Source organism: Carassius carassius, chromosome 23 (genome assembly GCF_963082965.1).
Source record: "Carassius carassius chromosome 23, fCarCar2.1, whole genome shotgun sequence".
In the NCBI taxonomy this organism is placed as follows: Eukaryota; Metazoa; Chordata; class Actinopteri; order Cypriniformes; family Cyprinidae; genus Carassius; species Carassius carassius.
The window spans coordinates 7,161,663-7,183,558 of NC_081777.1; the positions used below are offsets into that span (position 1 = coordinate 7,161,663).

At 36.4% G+C, this 21,896-nt stretch overlaps 1 protein-coding gene across 1 annotated transcript in view; it reads left to right on the top strand.

The window, feature by feature from the left end:
* LOC132101275 (rho GTPase-activating protein 42-like) overlaps positions 1-21,896 on the top strand; it is a 111,127-nt gene that overhangs the window by 75,786 nt on the left and 13,445 nt on the right. The window contains exons 5-19 of the mRNA XM_059506096.1: positions 7,441-7,542; positions 8,364-8,474; positions 10,406-10,510; positions 12,829-12,958; positions 13,741-13,841; positions 13,928-14,037; positions 17,322-17,400; positions 17,607-17,646; positions 17,984-18,046; positions 18,144-18,218; positions 18,356-18,440; positions 18,636-18,694; positions 20,226-20,331; positions 20,739-20,898; positions 21,405-21,555. Coding sequence (XP_059362079.1) covers positions 7,441-7,542; positions 8,364-8,474; positions 10,406-10,510; positions 12,829-12,958; positions 13,741-13,841; positions 13,928-14,037; positions 17,322-17,400; positions 17,607-17,646; positions 17,984-18,046; positions 18,144-18,218; positions 18,356-18,440; positions 18,636-18,694; positions 20,226-20,331; positions 20,739-20,898; positions 21,405-21,555 — 1,477 coding nt within the window. The remainder of the gene's footprint in view (positions 1-7,440; positions 7,543-8,363; positions 8,475-10,405; positions 10,511-12,828; positions 12,959-13,740; positions 13,842-13,927; positions 14,038-17,321; positions 17,401-17,606; positions 17,647-17,983; positions 18,047-18,143; positions 18,219-18,355; positions 18,441-18,635; positions 18,695-20,225; positions 20,332-20,738; positions 20,899-21,404; positions 21,556-21,896) is intronic.

Here is a 21,896-nt window from a genome sequence, read left to right on the forward strand (position 1 = left end):
CGAGACTTTGCTAATGAAACATGCCGTTATGAGAATGACTAAGTGGTTAGGCAGACAGAAGACCACAAATGTGTCTTTCCTATATAAAAGTTCCTATATATAGTAAGATATCTTACAATGGAGGCATATTTTTATTCATTGCACGTAAAAGCAGTTTGAAAGAAGTGAAGAAAGTGTTGATTATGTGGAAATGTGTGTGTTCAAAATGTTTTTATGCATCAACATGTACGATCATGTTAATGACAAGACTTGGTTGGAGGAACTAGCGTAAACATTTTTGAGGTTGTAGTCACACCTCAGGGCATTAGTGTGGCACTTCATGCATAGCTGTATTTAGATGTTTTTTCAGTTTCATTCGTGAGGTTCCTTTTCAGTTAGGTTTCTGTTTTACAAGGTACAAGTTACAAAAAGGTGGCTCACTGAGATTGTGGATGTACAGTATTCAGTTGTGTGTATCTCTGAGACATTTCCAGCCGGCAGGCCGAGCTAACCCTGGTCAAAGAAAGAGCTGAGCCTTTGTTTATGTCCTTAACCTCTCCGAAATTCACAGACAAGACCTCACTTACACAAAAACTCACACCGTCAGTCTCGACACACTCCCACTTCCCTAGACCAGCGCATATCTGATGACATTCAAGGTAACCGTGAAACTCGGAACATTGTGCAAACATGCCGTTACTGAAAGAAATACATTGTGAACGGCGAACAACTGGGTAATCATGAGTAAGAATTACACCATCTATATTTTATGTACACAGACTTCAGAAACTGATATTGTAGACACGCGTCTTTTCGTTTTTAACAGTTTATTTGGTTAAATATTGAATTTAGGAAACCAGTATGTTTTTAGATTCCACCATCTACATTGCTTATCTCCTTATCACAGTGTATTCTGGCATTGCATAATCCGTGAAGGAAACATGTCTACTTTTTGGAACAGGTCTATGATGCTTTACAATGTTGTCTAGGTATGGAACTTTGCAACTCGGTTAATGATATCTGGCTGGACAGAAATACAGAGATGCCTGTTGTATCTAAAGTGTTGCTGTCAGGCCTTTCTATGGTTTTAAAATTCATGATGAACGGTCTGCATCCAGGTCATTTGGGCAGCGCCGCTGAAGGTCTGTCTAATCTAGGGCACTTCCTGTCTGGTGCAGAGTCCAGTACAGTGTGTTTTTGAATAAGTCTTCTCTACGTGAAGTGGACAGATTTAAAGATTACTGCAAACCTTCATCAGAATAAGAGTTGTGAAAGGAGCTTCTTGCCTCCAGAATAGTTTCAAAATAAGAGGTGGGAAGTTGACCTTTACCCTTATGTGCTTGGCAGGAAATAATAGCTTTTATGTCTAAGGTTGATCAGATGTTGAGGGAAGAACAGTATTCTTGTCTCTGCGTCACTTTTTTAAAACAAGAAATGCACTGCGGTTTGTTAGTATTCAGTTTTGCCAGTATATAAAATCCACAAGATTCCTGATTATCCTGGTATACAAAGTGATGATGTGTGTTTAAAATATTTTAAATGAATATTTTCTATCTTTATTTATTGAACTTCTATACTATGCTAATTTATTATGCTGCATCTGTTATGCAAGTTTGTTTTTGTGTTTTTCTTTGGTTTTTATGTTGTAATAGAAAGGTGAGAACATGCTTTGTGTGCCATCAGAATAGCTCAAGTCGAAGTGCTGCTTCTTAATTACCATCGCCAGACTATGTTCGCAATTAACCGTGTGACAATTTGCCGAAAAAATAGCGTTTTATTTTCTATTTTCAAGAGCAATGCACTGCACCGGTAGAGCTTCAGTTGTTTTCCGCTGACTGCTCAGGCACATGTAATGTCCCACCTGCTCTTATCAGGTAACAAAGGACTGATTAGACCTTAATGAGTTTAACTGAAGTGTTGTGTGAAGATGCTGAGGATGTCACAGCTAATTATGATCCCCAGTGCTCTAGAGAACAGCACAGGACTAAGACAACAACACCTACCTCCATCCTCATTCTTCTCTTAATATCTATGAATTTATATCTAGATATTACCTATTTTATTCTTATTTTGTCTCATCTTTTCCTCTCTTCTTCAGTCTTAAAAGTAAAGTTTCTTTATTAACAATATTATCAATAGTTCCACATAGAACCTTTACCAACCATGGAAGCTTGTCTTTCCACAAAAGGGTCTTTACAGCTGAAAATAGTTCTTTAGATTATTAAGATGTTCTTCACACTAAGAAAAAAAAACTGTTATTTTAAGAACTGTTCACTGAAAGGTTCTTTGGGGAACCAAAACTGGTTCTTTTATGGCACCAATGTGTGAAAACCACCTTTTGGAAGCTTTATTTTTACGTGTTCTCTCACATTGTCTAATCTCATTTCTCTTCTCTTTTCCAATTTCAGCTCTTTTCTCTTCCTCTCTCTTCTTGTGTTGTGTCCTCTACTCTTTTCCTGTCTTCGTCTTGTGTTTGGCTAATCTCTTCTTTCTTTTCTCTTTTCTCATCCTATCTTAGTTTGTCTCCTCTCCTCTGTTCTTGTCCCTTATCTCGTCTTTTCTCATCTTCTCTGCTCCTTGTCTCGTCTCGTTTTCACTTCTCAGCTCAGTTTCTTTTCTCTTATCCTCTCATTTTGTATCAAATCCTCTTCTCTGTTTTTTGTCTTTCCCTTGTCATTACCTCGTCTTCTTCTCGTCTTGTCTCCTCATTTTGTCCTTTCCTTTTGTCTCTTCTTATCTTATCTAGTCTCTTCTTATCTTATCTCCTCCTCTCCTGTCTAATCTTGTCATCTTCTCTCTTCCCTTCATCTCATTTTGTTTTCACTGCTCATCTTGTCTTAGTTTGTCTATTCTTTTATTGTCTCTCAACTTGTATTGTCTCCTCTCCTACATTCTTAGTTTTAGTCATCTACTTTACTGTTGTTCTGTGTTTTACTCTCATCTCATCTGCTCTGTTCTTTTCTTGTCATTTCTTCTATTATCTCAGTTTGCTTCTTCTTTTCCTTTCTCTTCTTTTGTCTTGTCTCATCACTCTTTTTTGTCTCCTCTTTTCTCTACTTGTCTCAATTTGTCTCTTCCCTTCTGATCTTATATTGTCTTTTTCATCTCCTCTCCTCTTTTCTTTTTATATCATCTTAATTTGTTTTCTTCTTTTCTTTTCTTTTCTTTTCTTTTCTCTTCATCTTGTCTCATCAATCTTTTCATGTCTCCTCTCTTCTCCTCTCCTCTCTACTTCTCATGTCTCAATTTGTCTGTTTTATTCTCTCATCTGGTCATATCTTGTTTGTTTTTTCTCATCCCCTCTACTCTCCTCTTTTATTGTATCTTTATTTTTTTCATCTCATTTCATCTCATCATCTCATTTTCTCCAGTCTCTGCCTTCCTTCTCATCTTGTATTCTTGTCTCCTTCACTCATATTGTCCTGTTCTCTCATATTGTCTCAGTCCTTTCTCTCTCTCTTCTCTCCTCTTCTGGTGTTTAGTAAGTTTATCCTTTCATATTTATTCACTGAACTCATATCAGAATGTAATAAATAATGGCAGGACATTCCATCACAGTTGTTTAGATTTGGTTCCAAACTCAGAAATTTGAATATTGGCTAATGTCTTCTAAAAGCAGAAGAGAGAAAGAATAAAGAGTAAGAGCCTGGGCTGTAAGAGCCAGTGCACCCCTGGGGGTGTTGGGTTGTTTCCCCTTGGAGCTGTCAGCATCTGAGGCAGTGATCGCTCAAAATTGGTGCCATCAGCCTGTCTGGCCAGGTGGCTCCGCAGGCTCCAGGATTCTCTGTGAGGATGTGTGTGTGTGCACTCATGCACATATGTTTGTCTGCCTGGCTTTTTTGTCACTCTGTGGGGGGTCTGAAGTCCGTCTGTCATGCAGAGCCCCATCCGTTGCACAGCGGTCTTTAACCTGGCTGCAGTTCACACTGCCCCCGTGAACACAGGTCACGTGAGGTCATCCCAGTAGAGGACGGCAGTAAATTGTTGAAAGTCTGAAACAAAGCCCTGTTGGTCAGCGGAGACCCTGCTGGAGCAACAGAAGAGGATCACAGTGGGTAGCAAATCTCAGTGCCTTATGGGTAGCCCTGCATTGATTCTGTTTCTTTAGAAGCATCACATTTCCAGAGATATTAAATATGAATTTGCAAGTTCTGTTTATCCCCTATGTTGTTTGGAATGCTTTTATTACTAACACTTTTGGTGCACACCCATGTTCATTGCCACCAGAGTTTGGTTCGTTTTCCAAACTTGGTTGTGGAACTACGAACCATAGTTTGCTACCGATATGAATGAAACTGCAAAGTCCTTCAGAAAAGTTATAGTATGTTTATGCCAAATGTGTGAAATGTGCTGTTTTGTGTTGACAGTCAAGTCAGTCATTTTACCTTTTGTTCTATCTATTGCTGTTGTTGCATTATGGAATTATTAGTAGATTACCTTGTCATGTGAACTCAACATGGCTGCCCCATGACCTACTACTGGTAAAAAAAAAAAAGATTTTTCATCTCAGATGACTGCACATCATTAAAACGTTTAAAATACATCTTAATTATCAATTTGTATTTCTAGTTTCTTTTGATACACTGAAGAAAATGGTAACCTAAAAATGGTGACAGCTAATTAACCAAGTTTAAATTAAAGTCAAAAATATTATTCAATATAGCTAAATCAACCTACATGCATTAAATTATAAAAAAAAAAAAAAGTGAAACCTTTTTGCATTGTACTCTGTTTCACATTTCACTCTATTCAAATCAGTTTTGCAGACTTCCACTTTTTCATCTAGATTCTGAATGCAGATACTGCATAGACCTACTTATAAACAAGCTCTGAAGTTATTTGTAGACGTTTTAGTATTACAGTCTTTTTATGGCATGAATTCTTATCAAATTTTCCATCATGTTTGGAATAAATAAACACGAATGAATTGTGTAGAGATTTCGTGTGGGCCTCTGGCTTGTTTCTTTGGGCTGTTTTGAAGCTTTTTAACGTCTATTGTGAGTGGTTATAGAGAATTAAGACAGTAATGGGGCAATACCAATACATTTCAAGCTAGTTAATTCACCTATTTTCCTCTGTCTCTGATTATCCCTCTCTCAGAATCTTTGCGTTGGAGAGAGAGAATCTGCGTTTCATTCAGTCAAGTTTTTGCAGTATTAATATCACAAAAAGAATGTCATCAAGCCAAAAGATCCAGTATATTATATCCCTCTGTCATCCTCTCATATAAAGCAAACAAACCCGAGGGGAAATTTGTTGGCTGTCGAGACACGTTCTAATGTATTTATATAATGTTTTATTATTTAACTGCCATTTGGAGTCAGATATAGACACTACGGTTTCCTCTGAAACAATTTTCTCTCTTTTTCTGGACATAAAAGAGGAAGCGTCTAAAGACACAGTCTTGAAATTATTTATTGATTGCTGTCAGGAATTTGGAAATGCGGTAGATGCAGGACTGTTATTATTTCATCACTGACGTTGTGTGGTGGTGAGATTGTTCAAGCGCACTGTTTAGCTACATCATATTAGTTGCCGTTATATGGAGTCAAGGGTTAATGGAGGGACCATGGGATTGAAAACACACACAAGCTCAAGTTTTACTAGTCGTCTCCTTTCACTGCATGCCGGTCTATAACTACAACTACAGCAGTTTTCATAATATGTTGTTTTCGCAGTATACTGTGCTCAGGATGCATGTTTCTCTGTATATCTTTTCTTCCGAATATGTGCTTCCATATTTGGAATTATTTGCACATTTTTTGATAGAAATTGTATTGAGGTGCTTAAAAAAATATTGGGATCACATATATGGAGCTCATGCATTAACCCTGGCCCTCAAACAAACCAGCTTTCGTGTTTTGACAGCGGTCCAAAAGAATCCTCTGTAATTTCCCATGCTCCCACTCGGAACAGCACTTGAGCTGCTGCAAAGAAATAGAGCACTTTTAAATTTACATATGACCTTTGAATATAGCGATAGCTGTAGAATCCCCATACTGCATCGCTGCGTGAAAGGCCTCAGGCAAGACAACTCAGGTGTGAAAACAGACTGAATGGAGTCAGGGCCTTTTGAAGGGTTCAGTGTTGTGGATTCTCTTGTGTGGAAATCTCCTCTCGTGAAGTTAGTTATCTTGTGAGTTGTGACCGGCAATGGAAGAAGCAGATGGATGTCTGAATTTTAAATTCAGAATTCTCCTCTTCATCATTCACATCTGTTACTCTTCATCTAAAGCTAGCCTATAAAATGTGCATCGGTTATAAGTGTAGTTTTGTGCAGTGGTGCCTCCATGCTGATAGGTGTCAGTATGAAGTTCAAGACCACAGTTGTGTGGTTTATTAATGATCTACAATAAAATAGAGATAGCTTTGGTGATAACTTAGTAAATATTTAATTATTACATTTACAAAAATCTGATGAGGGTATCTCAGTAGACAAGATGTCACATGATCATTGGATTTGGACGTGCATATGCAGCATTTTTAAACCTTTGGACACAGCCAAGTGGTCAGGGTATAGCAGGGTGTCATAGTCCAGTTATACCCTGTTGGTCAACGGTGTAACTATACTATTGTACTGCCAAAACAGCATTTCTGCATCAACGGCCTTTTAAAAGTCACTCTATTATGACAAAACAACAACTACCAACTTGACTTTTAATACCCATGACACTGAGCATGCTTTGTGAATTTGTGTTCCTGTAATTTGATTCACTTGGCTCAAACTTTAGAACATTTTTGGTTGTTTTCTTAACTTTTATTTTTATCTTTACTGCATTTCCACAGAAGTCTGTCTATCAGAGGGTACATGATGTACTACTTGTGCCATTAATGAGTCAGCAGATGCATCTGTCAGGGAATATAATCTTAATAATAACTGACCCACAGACTTTAGATGATATTTCAGAGCTGCATTCAAATGCCAGTGAATGCGATTGTGTATATTTTCAAGAGTTTTGTGTGATTGGCTCTTCTCTGTCTGCTGAGATTGGAAAAAGATTAATCTCATCTTGTAACTATATATGATATAGTATAGAATCATCTTTATGCGTGGATTATGTCATTTCATTTAATTAACAATATATTTATTTACTTGCAATGTATCAATTATGGGCTAAACTGTTTCTATAACAGTAACTGCATATCTCATTGGGAGACAGGAGTGGGTTTGTGTGAGAAAGTATTAGAGCGTCACCTAATGGTCTGACAGGAAGATCACAGGCACACTTTGTTGTTGTCATGTTCAGAGTTAAAGTGATTCTGTGGATGCTCTGATAGAACATCTGTGTGACCGACTTAATTCGCTAAAAACTAAACACTAAAACGTCTTTGTGTTATTTGTTAACCATTGTTCAGTAGTTTTGGGTAATTGACATCTCTGGCAATTTTACAGTTTAGCAGCTGACTTTCATCTTATTTAAATATACTAATATAATGCCTGTAACCATTTGTTTTCCATAGGAGGGGAAGAAGAAATTTGACAAGGAGGCGGAAAAGTACTACTCCTCACTGGAAAAACATCTCAACCTGTCGACCAGAAAAAAAGAATCCGCTCTCCAAGAGGTGAATCGTTCAACAGATAAGGCTAGATTTGTATTTTCTGAAGGAAATACCAGTGCTTACATGGCATCAAAAGATTTACAGTGAAGTCAGGTTTAGGTTTTAGTCTTAGTTCTGAGGCAGTGCACTAGACGCAATCAAGTTTAAATGGTTAAATATATGCAAGAAAGACAACCATTCAATATTCTGTTTAATTTTTCTTGATAAACAAAACAATTAGCATATGCAATAATGTACATATCTTACAATAATATTCTCTTTTTTAATGGCAACATTGGTGGTGATGTAATTATTTATAAATGTACTTACATAAAAATGTATGCTTTATGGTCATCTCAAACCTGTATGACTTGTTTTCTTTTGTTAAACATAAAAGGAGAATTTAAATAATGTATATTCTGCTCATTCCGTGCAATTATAATGACTGGGAACCAATTAATAATGACACACGAGACATGTGAACTACTTTGTGTTCTTTTTGCAACTTGAAAGCTTGAATTTTTCCTTTTGCGTTTTATAGAAGAAAGAAAGACATGGGTCTGGAACAACTTGGGGATGAGTAAATAATGACAGCATTTCCATTTTTTGATGACTAATCCTTTAAAAAACAAGCGTTTAAAAGCTTCACTTCCTGCTTTTTTCTTTTGTGCTGTTCAGTTGCGCTTGTTTAGCTTGTTGTTACACAGATTCCCACAAAGCCGAGCCAGAAATTCTCACATGTATCCATTAACCAAAGCCCAGACACGTCCAATTGAGCAAACAAGCCTGGCAGCCATAACTTTCTGTCCATCTCTAGGGTAACAGTGCTCTTTGTTCGTTTGCAGGCTGACGCTCAGATTGATAAGGAAAGGCAACTCTTTTATGACGCCTCTCTAGCATACGTCTTCAAAATCCAGGAGGTTCAAGAGAAGAAGAAATTTGAATTTGTTGAGCCGGTAAGATCTTTGTGATACATTAAATTCCCTTTTATATTTAGACACAAATACACACTCTTACGCACACAACCACAAAACGTATAGACAAATGTGTATCCTGCAAAATAAATCCGATGCCCATCATGCAGCGTGCTGCAAATAAGAATCAAGCCATCTGGTCAGTTAATGGTTTTGTAACTAACAGGAAGTAGCTGGACAGTTTATGACCACTGGAGTCATAATCTCAATGTCTTATCATGCCAAATTACAAAACTCAGCTCTCATTTCCTGTCCCACAATACCCCTGAGCTGCTATTAAAGGTACAGTTCTCCCAAATAATTCACCATCATATGGTTGCAAACCTGTATGACTTTCTTCATCTGTTGAAGACAAGGTATTTTGAAGGATGTTGCTAACCAAACAGTTTTGGTTGCCATTGAATTCCACGGAAAAGCAAAAAAAAAAAAAAACAGTGAGACCTTTTTGGGTGAACCTAACATGTACTGGTCAGTAAAAAAAAATCAATTGAAATTCAATCCAAACGGAAATGAAAATCAGAAATTATTGCAGAATCTGAAGCAAAATTGATCCTTCCTCTTAAAGATAAAACAATAACTGAACGTTTGAGAGGAAGACCTCTTACTGTTCTTTTTTTTTCAGCTCTTTTCATGTTTAGCATCTAAATCTCCGCTCAGCAGACAGATCGCGTGAAATACACAACAGCTGGACCTCACATATTACATCAGTGCACAGAATTTGCATGACTCGTTTCTGCATTAAGCATATTTATATGCAAAAGTGTGAGCAGTAAAGTGAGCCAGAGAATGTGAGGTATAGATTTAGAGGAGCATCCAGTGTTTATCACCTGGCGTTGAAAAAAACAATGCTGTTAATCTCCCAGAAGCACCGCAGTCTGGTCTGCTCTCAAAATTCGGGGTGTGACATCAGCATCTTTGAAGTCTTCTGCTATCTAAGTCACTATCAGAAAGTCAAATCTTTGCACAGGCTTTGAGTATAAAAGAGCTGGGATAACTGTAATGATTAATAGATGGGACATTAGTCATAACTCACCGTACACTGAAGAAAATGACTTTGAAACCATTTTCACTCAGAAATTGTTTTTAAATGTCACAAATAATTTCAAAAAATATCAAGTAACACATTGATTTAAGCGTGAAATTTTGAAATAGAAGGACTGGTATTTTCTTGTAAAACATGAGCCGGAAACAATTTTTACATACAGATTTGAAAATGTATTCTTTACAATGTGGCTACATCAGGTCTGTGCAACAACATTTTTTTTTCTTCAGTTATTCAATTATTAATTTAGTATATTAAGTAAATGTCTTTTTAATAATTTGAGATTGTAGGGTTTTTATTTCTTTCTCAAAAATCAGATGGTATGATTTCTACCCTTCCCTAAGTCTGACACCTAGTGGTGTGGATGTAGAAACATTTTCGATTACCTATGATACTGTATTCATTTATATTTGTCAGCAAAAATATCCAATAATAGAATGATTTACAAAGATAAAGCAAGTAGTATTTGGCTTGTCATGTGATCTCAGCATGGCTGCCCCCATGAGGCGACCCGCTCCATGTAAAATTAAACATGGGGGTTTTATTGGGCAGTCTTCATATCAAGTGAGTGTACATTTTCACACATTTCACAAAATTAATATTTATTTATTTATCCCTGTCTTAAATTTCAACGAGGAAGAATGCAGTTTTAGACAAGATTGTAGAGAACATTGCGTTTAACTGCGTGCAAGACATATTAGGTTTTTGAATGAGCCATTACGTGAAAACTTCAGAATTTACAAACGGACACAAGACATTGTGAAATGCCTGTTTGCACTGAGAAAGAGGACAAGATGGATATGTTGTGCAACAAGCATATGATGGAAACTTCTTTACATCTTGCTGTATTTCTATCTTCCTGGGGTTGCAGCTCTTGGCCTTCCTTCAGGGTCTGTTCACATTCTACCATGAGGGTTATGAGCTGGCCCACGAATTTGAGCCCTACAAACAACAGCTACAGTTTAACCTGCAGAATGTAAGTACAGATCTCTTGTGAGTCATCCAGCTTCACTTTTTCAATTACAGTAGCCTCCTTTTGATCGAAAAAAAAGGGTTTTTACTTTTGAAAATATGTATAAAGCCACATGATGTAATGCCTGGCACATATAAAAAAGTTTTGCATCCATTTTGCCCTCTGTTTGCATGCTCTGTTTGCCTTTGATCGATATTGGCCTATAATAAACCACTTCCTGCTGCTCGTCAGCATCTCTGTGTCTGGGTTCTGTGACCTTTAACCTCTGACTGTCACTGTAAACTCAAAGCTGATGTGGTGTCACAAAATTTCATCTTGTTCTAAAGCACAAAAGACCTGTACTGCAGCACTATGTCAGCACTGCGGCATATATGCGCTGAAATAATGCTGCTGCGAAAGCGTGAGACATTAGCTTTAACAGTATTCCACTCCCGCAGGAAAAGCACCTTTTCTATTGTAGGAGTGGCATTGATAATTCACTGTGAAGTATTTGCCTGAGATGTAAGTACTGTAGAGGACAAAAGAAGGATATGAAGCCATTTCTTTCCAACAAACTGTGGAAGACAATTTGAATGCACTTGGTATATACATAACTGAATATAAACTGTATATATGATAATTCATGGTTAGGTGTACCTTAAGTCAAGGCTGAAGCATATCCAGCTGGTTGTTAAAAAAAAAAAAAACCTGGAATGACGGATCAGGACAGATGTTTTATCACCCAGAGGGGTTTTATTTTGCGAGAACAACCAGCTGTATATATATTATCCAGCTTATTATGTAGCTACTTGCCACATAAGTAAATAATAGGAAACGAAATATTGATTTGAGTTGAAATATTTTATTAGCTCATTTGTTAAGCTTCCACAACGAAAACAGTTCCAGAGCCAAAACAAACTACTTATTTCATGACTTTTCACCGAATAAATAATTACCTAGACGTGAAATATTGATTTTGAGTTGAAAATAGTTTAAAATCCGTTACAGTGCACAAAACAATCATTCTGGCAACTAGGAGAGCAGTATAAAAGTACTGCAGTACTATTATTGCTCACTTAATTTTCAATACAAATGCTAAATGGCACAAAAAAATTGCACTATTTGTATCTGAATAGAACAAGAGATTATGAGTCTGTGTTGTTATGTGAGATAAAAGCAGTGTCAGCTTCAGATAACAGAAGTTATACAGCATTGGTATTGACGTCAGTCGTTATCAGGAAACATTAGATCTTTTAATGTTGTGACTGACCAATCAGAATCAAGTATTGTCAAGTATCCTCTGTGATTTTCTCTTTTTGTCCAATTTTCAAATCAATTTTTGCTTTTTGATTCATTTCATAGCTGTTTGGTTCACGGCTTATAACTGTAATGAGATTTCACTTTTAAACCAACACAAGCAATAGCAATCTGTCTGAGGAAAATGCTTTTCAGTCTTTCTGCGATTTTAAGAGCATTGTCCCCTGTTAGATGGCAGCTGTATTACTCGAATGTGATTTCAGGTCATTCTTCGAAAATGGTGTAATTTATGGCAAATAAAAAAGATGATTTCTTTTCCCATAACTACCTAAAACTATTGAATTTTGATGAGAATTTGTTTTGAAGAGAGCATGCTTAAAGTTTTACAAATAAACAAAGATGATGTTCATTTGAAGACACTAAGAAACAAGTACTAAAGTTGATTGTGCGTGTGTGTGTGTGTGTGTGTGTGTGTGTGTGTGTGTGTGTGTGTGTATAAACACACAAAATAATTTTTCCATACCAATGTACAGTATCAGTGTGAAAAAAGATTATGCTTAAAAAATACGTAATTTTGGAAGACATAAAAAAGAAGTATCAAAGAGAAATTGCACTAAAATAGCATTCAGTTTTATCCAAAGTAGATGAACATGAATCCGTCAATGTTTTATTATACTGGTTTTTGTACATAAAAGTGGTAGTATGGAATTGAAATGTGTGATGAGTGGCGCTAACATTTTAATGCTCTATCACTTTTAGAAGTAATGCTTAAACTAACCTAACCAATTGAGTTAGCAAGCAAAAAAACGTCAAAAAAAAATGTATTTGCTGAAGCAACCACATGATTTTAACTTGCTACTAATTGCAGTGTTGTATCGGTGTATTATGAATCATGCACTATGGTAAAATCACTATCTTTTGCAACAGAGCTCCTCTTTCCTATGCATGTCGGTACGCTGTAAATGTCTATTACTATATACTTATTTTCGTCTCATGTCTGGTTTTAAATGTAATTAAATATAATTGGCTATTCTAAAATGGCAGTTGCTTGTTTGTGTACATGTGTTTTTATTTGTTGGATGAAGACAAGAAACAACTTTCTGAGCACAAAGCAAGAAGTAGAGAAGCTGATGAACAGAGTTCGATCTGCAGATCAAGACCAGAAGCCCCCAGGCCAGTGGACAATGGAAGGCTACCTCTATGTCCAGGAGAAACGTGAGTGTTACAAGCTTTCAGACACTAAGAATGAACAAACAGAAGGACAGACAGTCTATGACCTTCCATACCAGACACTTAAAAAAAATTAAAATATATATATATAGTCTAGAGTTATTATGCGTCTTCATTTTTATCTTCCTTAAGTGACCTCACTTTGGTCTTATCCTGTGTTTTTCCTGTTCCTTCATGGTGCAGAGGAAATGCCAGAATGAAATTGCTCTCCACATGTAAACAGTTAGATTACATTAGAATTAGATTATAGAATTTCAGATAAGACAGTGAATGACCTGGTCTAGGAAGGAATAACATTGCCCTCTGGTGGATGGATACACAATACACAGTTAGTTCAAAAAACAACATGATGTATAATATAATTTTTAAAATAATAGATTTTAAAATCCAAGCATATGAAATGGTCACAGTAAAGAAATAAAAGGTATAAATACATATTAAATAAATAAAAAAACAATTAAACATTTGAAATAAATATTGCAAATTATTCTATAAATGTGTATATATACTGTATATAAACTATTTCTAGGTGATTTAACAAATTAAAATAGGAAAACTGAGTTTGTTGTAATCTATTATTTGATTGCATATCTATAATATATTGTGTTATTGTAAATGCATTTTGTTGTTTGTAAAGTACATTTTGTACTATTTGGTGGGGGGATAAATATTCATTTATTTATTCAATTTTTAGAGCATGGGAGCTGCAACTGACAATGTTTTGCCAAGCAAGAATATCACTTATGCACATCTGGTGTGTGTTTCAGGGCCTTTGGGTTGTGCATGGACAAGACATTATTGTACATATGAAAAAGGCAGCAACTCCTTCAGCATGTGCAACACAGAGGCAAAACCCACAGCTAAACAGGTACAAAGATACTCATGTTTCAGTGAACTGTAGGAACAGAGCTGCTGTTTGCATCAGATCCTCTCTATCTGTCTCTCTTTTCACAGAACGGTGTCACGTCGAATCCCACAGAGAAGTTCAGACTGAAGTCCTGTATCAGGAGGAAGACTGACTCGATTGATAAGCGCTTCTGTTTTGATATTGAGGTGGTTGAAAGGTGGGTATCTGCACTGAAGACACAGTACAGCTGTTTTAAATCTTTAACACTCCCTGAGAAATATTTCACCTGAAAATTGACATATTGTCATCTGTTATTCACTCTCATGATGTTATGAACCTGTGAGACTGTCTGTCTGGTATTATAATGTTATGCTAAAATTCAAATAATAGGAAAAACCCATAACTGTAATCGCGATTAGAAATTTGATCAATTCTGCAGCCCTAGTAAGACACACAGTTTGTTCTTCGCTATAAAACAGATTTTGAAAGCTGAGACTTTTTTTATTGAATAAGTACCAAAAGCACAAAACGTATTCCTATGGGGGTGCTGGCACACTTTACAAATAACAAATGCAACTGAAGACGTGAAATATTATTTCCAAGCATACTGTCCCTGCGAATATGACACATGGTATGATTTGTGCTAAAAATCTTATCTACTGTATATTTGTATTAAATAGGTTTAAATGTGTGATTCATTTTATATTTTTATATTTTAATGACACTTTTTTATTTAATTTTTTTTTTTATATTTTCTTTGTATAGAAAAGAACTGCGTAAACATTCTTCGTAATATCACTTTTTGTGTTTTACAAGTCTCACACAGGTTTGTAACTACTTGAGGGAGAGTAAATGAATAGCAAATGTTCATTTTTGGATGAATTCCTACCTCTTTTTAACATGTGCTATAGCTTCTGTTTCTCAAATATGAACTTCTTGTTTTAAGAGTGGCCTGAATTATGGTTTTCTGCATGCTTTTCGTGTCTTTTATTTCACACTGATAACTGTCTTCGGTATATTTTGACTGTATAATCTTTTCCTTTTTTTTTCTTACATCTGCCGTCATGGCACAGTCTTACGATATTAGGTGGCAAATATTTATTTACAGTATATGTATGTAAGCATTTGTGCACACGTATTGAAACGTGCACATTCTACTTACATTCAGTCCATCAGATCTGTGTGTCTCAAAGTAGCAATTGTAACTTTTTGTGTGTTCATGTTCTTTGCCACCTAGTGTAAGGTTGCACTGTTGTTTTTCTAACAGTTTACCTTGTGCTGTATGTGCCCATTTCCCTTGTCCCTTCTCTGTGTTTATTTCAATCTAGAAATACCATCTATCGTGGATCTCTTTTCAGACCACTGCAATTTTTCTGTAAAGCCCGGTATGTGACCAGCCATGAAGCATGTTGAAGCGCATGTGTGCTGCTTGTGATCTCATGCATTCAAAATCCCACGCTGATCAAAGCTCATTTCTCACTCCGATGGTTTTAAACGATTGCATGTTGAAAATCCAACACATTCCCTGCACCTATAATTGGTGGGATAACGGTTTGATTTGATTTCACTGGCTAAGTGATTTTTGATCTGGAAATCACATTATCACTTGCCATCAAGGAACAAACATCACAACATCAAATCAGCATTAGCTATGGCTACACCAGGCTACAGTTAGACAAGATGGAGAGGAAGCATTCAATAATAGAAAAATATAGTGAGCTGCCTGTCCAAAAGGCCTTTTAAGGCATCATCCATTGCAAAGTCCCAAAACATAGTTTTCCTTCTGACGATGATTTTACACCTTATGATTTAATTTTACATTTTAACATTCTTAATGCTATTATACACTCATGTACAAAAATTTCCTCTCAGAAACACACCTACCATTAGCTTTAAACTGCACTGCGGCGTGCTGGCCTTAACAAGCAGGATAATAATCAAAGCATAGCTGAGCGTATAGCTGTTTCATCCATGCACAGATATTAGTGACAGCTGTTGCACAGGCATGGCTGTATCTGCAGCGAGCAGCGTGTTAATGGCTATGAGCTCGCTCTAACTTTCACCTTACAGTTACGGTTACCGCAAATGCTGTCAAATCATGTGTGAAGATCCATGGGAAATGTTGAAGGGTGGATTAATTGGTCCTTGTGATTTTAAATGGTGTTAATCTCAGAGTGCAACTACACAATATAGATAAATTGATACTTGTGTAAATGAAGTAGTTTTAGAAGTAGAAGGGTTATACGTTCATGTGTATTTTGTAACCCTCAAATGAATTATGTCATGTCAAACTCATATGGCTTTCTTTTTTCCATGAAACACAAAAGGAGATGTTTTGAAGAATGTTCACGCTGCTCTTTTCCATACAACAACAGCATACCATCACCAAGAGCTGTCAAGCTCTAAAAATAAGACACAAGTATGCTCTTATATGATATATTCCAAAACCATAAGTCTTAAATATAGGTTTTGCGTTTTCTGTGTATTATATTCAGTGGAAAAGAGCAGTTTCATTCTTTGTGTTTCAATGAACTCCTTCCCCGCCAGCATTTTTGAAAAAAGTTGCCAGCCACCGCCAGCGATTTTGATGATTTTCACTCAAATTTGATGGCCTCTAGTATATTTTGCTGTATGAATATTTGAATATGCAATACACCAAAATAAAGATCAGAGCCTCTGCTTTCAAACAAAACAACCTGTTTTATTCTAGCTTAAAACTACATCTGGATAATATTCAGGACGATTATCAAAGCATAAATCCAGTAAATCACTTCCATCAATACCTCCAAAGCTTGCACAGACATGTACCACTTTCTGGATCAGCATTTTAATCTGTAAAATTATGCAGTTTTCATTTATATGCTGTGTATTCCTGCATACTCGCATTTTTCCATCATGTATGTTTTTGTTTGGGAGATTTTGTACTCGTTTAGAAGATGTGTAATAACACCCCCGAGAGTATAACTGTGAAAACACGAAAAGCCGTAAAAACTCTACTTTGGCGGGGAAGTGTTGTCTTCTAAATGATGAGATAACTCGTCAATGGAGGAGAACGAGTTAATTAAGAAAGTCATACAGGTTTGGAATGGCATCATCTTTTTGGGAGGTGAACAATTGATACTTAACCTGACTTAGGTAGTTTGCCACAAAAACAAAATCCTCATTTACAAGTTTTCATACAATAGAAGAACATTTTTCATGCTATAGAAGTCCGTGGTTACCAAAAATGTTTGGTTACCAACTTTCTTCAAAATGTCTTCTTTTATAATTCACAGAGGAAAGAAAGTCATACAAATTTGAAATGACATCAGGATGAGTAAATGCTGACACAATTTTCATTTTGGGGTGAATTGTAATGGATGTGGCAACATTTCATTTGGGTCTAAATCCTTTAATGCTTCAGTTTATCCAAAGGCTCAGGAACTATATTAGATGAGTAGATGCAGATGAGGAAGTGATTTCTAGAGCATGTCAGACTTTAAAGTGCTGTGTTGTCTTCAGGCATGGCATTATCACTCTACAAGCGCTGTCTGAGTCCAACAGGAGACTCTGGCTGGAAGCTATGGATGGCAAAGAGCCGGTGAGTCCTGAAGCTAATTTTTGCCTGATTTAATACAATCTTGACATAGTTGTCATCATTTGCTTCTGTATTGCTTCAGAAGATCATCAAGCTCAAGTTTTTTTGTCAGAACATGTAAAAATCTATATGCCATTTATCTGAAATATCATTGCTTAACAAGTAATTCTTGATTCACTTAATATAATGTATTTTTTCCTCTCTTTCAGATCTACAACCTTCCTGCTATTCTGAGCAAGAAAGAGGAGAGTAAGTATTAAAGTCTTTAAACATAGCCACAGTGTTATTAATTAATTTCATTTGATTTTATATTACGTCATGCCTATTTGTTTTTGTTTCAGTCAGAGTGAGCTTTATATTGTAAGTCTGACCTCACATGCTCTCATCAGATTTAACGCTCGTTCAGATAATGGGTTCTGTTTCCCTTATTCACTACACCCTTTGTGTGTCTCTGCTCTCTCATTTCCTTTTACAAGGTCGATCGCGTTACATTTAGCACAACCGGAGTAAGCCGTATCCCCCAGAGTGTGACACAAGCTAAATCCATCTATTGAACATGTTGTTTCTTTTCATCCGTCTTTTGTAGCGTATTTAAATGAAGCTGGCTTTAATTTTCTGAGGAAGTGTATACAGCTGGTGGAGGTGAGAGGTGAGTTGTGTGTTTACTGGAGTACTAATTTCCTCTTATCTAATGTATAGGATATTTTTCTTTTTTTTATGTACTGTATATGTTCTCCTCTCAACAGGGCTCAACGCTATGGGTTTGTACAGAGTTGGTGGAATAAACTCAAAAGTTCAGAAACTCATGACCACAGTCTTCTGTAAGTTACTTCACTCTATAAAACATTAAACATTGCTTTCATTTTGGATTAGCAGTTGGTTTATCAGACACCTTTATGTATCACCCCAGCATTTGCACACAAATAATGTTGCACATGTTCCTGGTTGTCTCTTACAGCACCCAAAGTGGCATCAGATATGGATCTCGACCCAGATACCTGGGACAACAAGACCATCACCAGCGGTCTCAAGAATTACCTCCGGTTAGTGTGTTCCTCATGGTTTTCTACAGGCTGATGTTATTACTTCTAATGGAGATTCAAAACGCTAATGGGAACTGTACATTCAGGAAAATTACACTAGAATGTACCTTTCTCAATTTGAGAGAGCTAAAAATTAACCAAAAGCTTTTCTGAGGGAGGAGCTTACACGATGTAATTCTGGTCTCCATCCACCAGGTGTCTTTCTGAGCCTCTCATGACATACAGGCTCCACACAGACTTCCTCTTGGCTGTCAGTAAGTTACAAAGCTTTTAAATTGCATGTTAAACATGAACACACTAAAAGCATATTTATGTACTGTATGTATTTATATTCAGTGGTGCCTGCAGGTGCATGCACTGTGTCTAACATGAGCACTCTGACTGACCTTAGAGACTTTCCCTGCAAATATTTCAGCAGTTATTATTTGTGTCCGGTATTTCTGTCGAATGAACAATCATTTGTGATTTAATCATTCTTTTGAGTCACTTCTCTTTTTGCAAACCGAGGCAATCACAAAATGGTTGATTGGCATTTGTTTGCTCTCTGAATAACGTAGATGGAGAGTGTGCCGGCTGGGCAAGCCTGGAAAATGCCACCAAATTGGACAAAAAAGTTTATGCACATTATAACAAATTTCTTACAATTCTGTTTAGGCTATGAATGCAATGGCCAATCAGAAGCATTCTGATTAGATGTCATTGAAACGCTGAAGTTTTGTTCAGTGTGCACGCTCACTATCAACAAAGTACAGATGTACGCATTATCTAAGTAAGAGATTAACTTTAGTGGGGGATATAGTTATACATGTGGAGGCCAAGGCTAGTTCAGGGGGTCCATACACAATGACAGAGAATCAGTTTATAACTCCAACCTGGCATAAAAAAAAAACATGAATAATTCCTACGATTGCCAATTACTTCGCATTACCCCATATTAGCTATACATTCCTACCGTAACGGAGCAAAAGATCTAACATTAACTCATACAGTGAATTTTGTAAATGTTATTCAGGAAACCTAAACTCCAACTTACTTTTGAGTTCAGCCTGTTGTGAGAACTAATCAGGAATAATTAACGAGCTTGCAATTAAGTACGTTATTTTGTTTTCTCAATTTCGCTAAACTAAACTACTGTATAGTGGGAACCCTACTGTTAAGGTTAAAAATAACAATCGATTTGTATACAAGTTCATAATTTCCTCAATAGTTTATGTACACTGAATGGATTTTCTGAGGTTATGCGACAATGATTTCAAGCTGCTGTATTTCCACGGCTGAAACACTCATAAATCGATTAGATGAGATACTAAACGTTCAGTAAGTTGTAGTGTATTTTTCAACATGCCCTCGGATGTTCATTCATGTTTATTTCATGCTAATTACAGAAGAATGCACTCAAGCTTTGCTTGAACTGAAACTATTCATATTTGAAACATGACACCTGTATCTGGGAATTATATCTGGAAAAATATTTTATTTTTAAAGTTAACTTTAAAAATTTGCTACTGTTCACTATGTGAATAAGCGGCCATTCGCACCGAAACTGTTTGTGTCCACCCCCACATTGTTTTTCAGTTGTTTTGTGAACATTACCATTATTTTAGATTAGTTTTTTTGTTTTTCGTTTTCAGGGTTAAAAGCATTATTAATGTTTCCAGAGACGCCTTCATTAATTCATTCATTCATTCATTCATTCATTTTTAAAAAGTGTCTCATTGCGTATGCTCCTGCCCATTGGTGTTTGTGCTGATGGTGTGTTGATATGTTTTGTCTGTTTTCTTTCAGAATCTGATAATCAGAACTACAGAGTGTGTGCAGTTCACGCGCTGGTGCATAAACTACCTGACAAAAACAAAGAGATGCTGGAGATATTAATCAAACATCTACTCAAGTATGACTGAACACGAATATTTATATTCATTTTTTACTGGTGAAAGGAAATCTTTACTTAAAAATGACAACTTTTTCTCTCCCTTAGCTCACTTTCTTCTTAGTCTAAAGTAATATGTTGTAGATTTACTTAGAGTGAAATGTTGTACATACAGAAAGATGGTTGGTCACCAGCATGCATTGTGTTTTGGATGCTGGCATCTTAACCATGATCGAGGCGTACTTGATCAATGTTCTTCACCACCTAAATTGAACTGTCCACTTAATAACAGTAGATTGCATTAAGCACCAATAGACCGGTCTGGTCCTGCATGTAAGTTTAGCTTGGTATCAGTTTTGTGGGGTAACTTAAGTATTATTTGAAGTGTGATATCGGTTCGAGAATTTGACTGACGTGTGTCTCTGCAGTGTGTCCACTCACAGTGAGAGTAACATGATGACCGTGTCCAATCTGGGAGTGATCTTTGGCCCTACGCTTATGCGCTCACAGGAGGAAACTGTTGCTGCCATGATGAACATCAAATTCCAAAACATCGTGGTAGAAATTCTCATAGAAAATTTTGAGAAGGCAAGTGAAAGCAAAGATAATCCACAACATACGAAATGATACATTCATACTGTATCTGTATATGTCTATATTGACTAGCGTACAGAAGACAAAAAACACAGAAAAAAAATGTATTTTTGTGAAATATTATTACAGTTTAAAAATAATGGTTTTCTAATATATTTTAAAATGTAATTTATTCCTATGAAGGCAAAGCTGAATTTTCAACATCATTACTCCAGTCTTCAGTGTCACATGATCCTCAAAAAGCCTTCTAATATGCTGATTTAGTGCTCAAGAAACATTTCTTAGTATTATCAACGTTGAAAAGGGTTATTTTTGTGAAAACTGTGATACATTTTTTTTCTTCCAGGATTCTTTGACGAATGGAAAGTTCAAAAGAGCAGCATTTATTTGAAATAGAAAACTTTTGTAACAATGTAAAAGACCTAACTGTCACCTTCTTAAGCAGTTTAATGCTGTATAAATGTATTATTAGTGTTATTCTTTTATTTTTGTGTTCACAGATATTTCATCAAGCGCTGGACCCTAATGTTCCCCTGCCGCAGCCTCAGTCTCGTTCGGAGTCTCGCAGGACCAGAGCCATCTGTCTCTCATCTGGATCACGCAAACCTAAGAGCCTCTACACACCCTCAATGTGCCTGGCAGACGCGGACAGTGAGTCTCACCACATTTCACACCAGTGCTGGGAGTACATCCTCTGGGTTTTAGATTTAAGTTAGAAACCAGTGAATTTAACATCATTAATGTAATGTGTTTAAATGTACCATGTGGGAGTGTTATGCACACAATTTTAAACATTCACATTTTACTGTATAAAGGCCAAGTCGACAGTCAGCCATTGATTGGCCAACTTTTACAAAAGTAAAACACCAAAATGCATTACGGTACTGATAACTTTTGGGGAAAATGTGCCTTATTGCCACAAAAAAATTATTCACAATACAAAAAACAGGCTTTATTAATAGGTGTGGATATTTATTTTCTTTCCATTTATG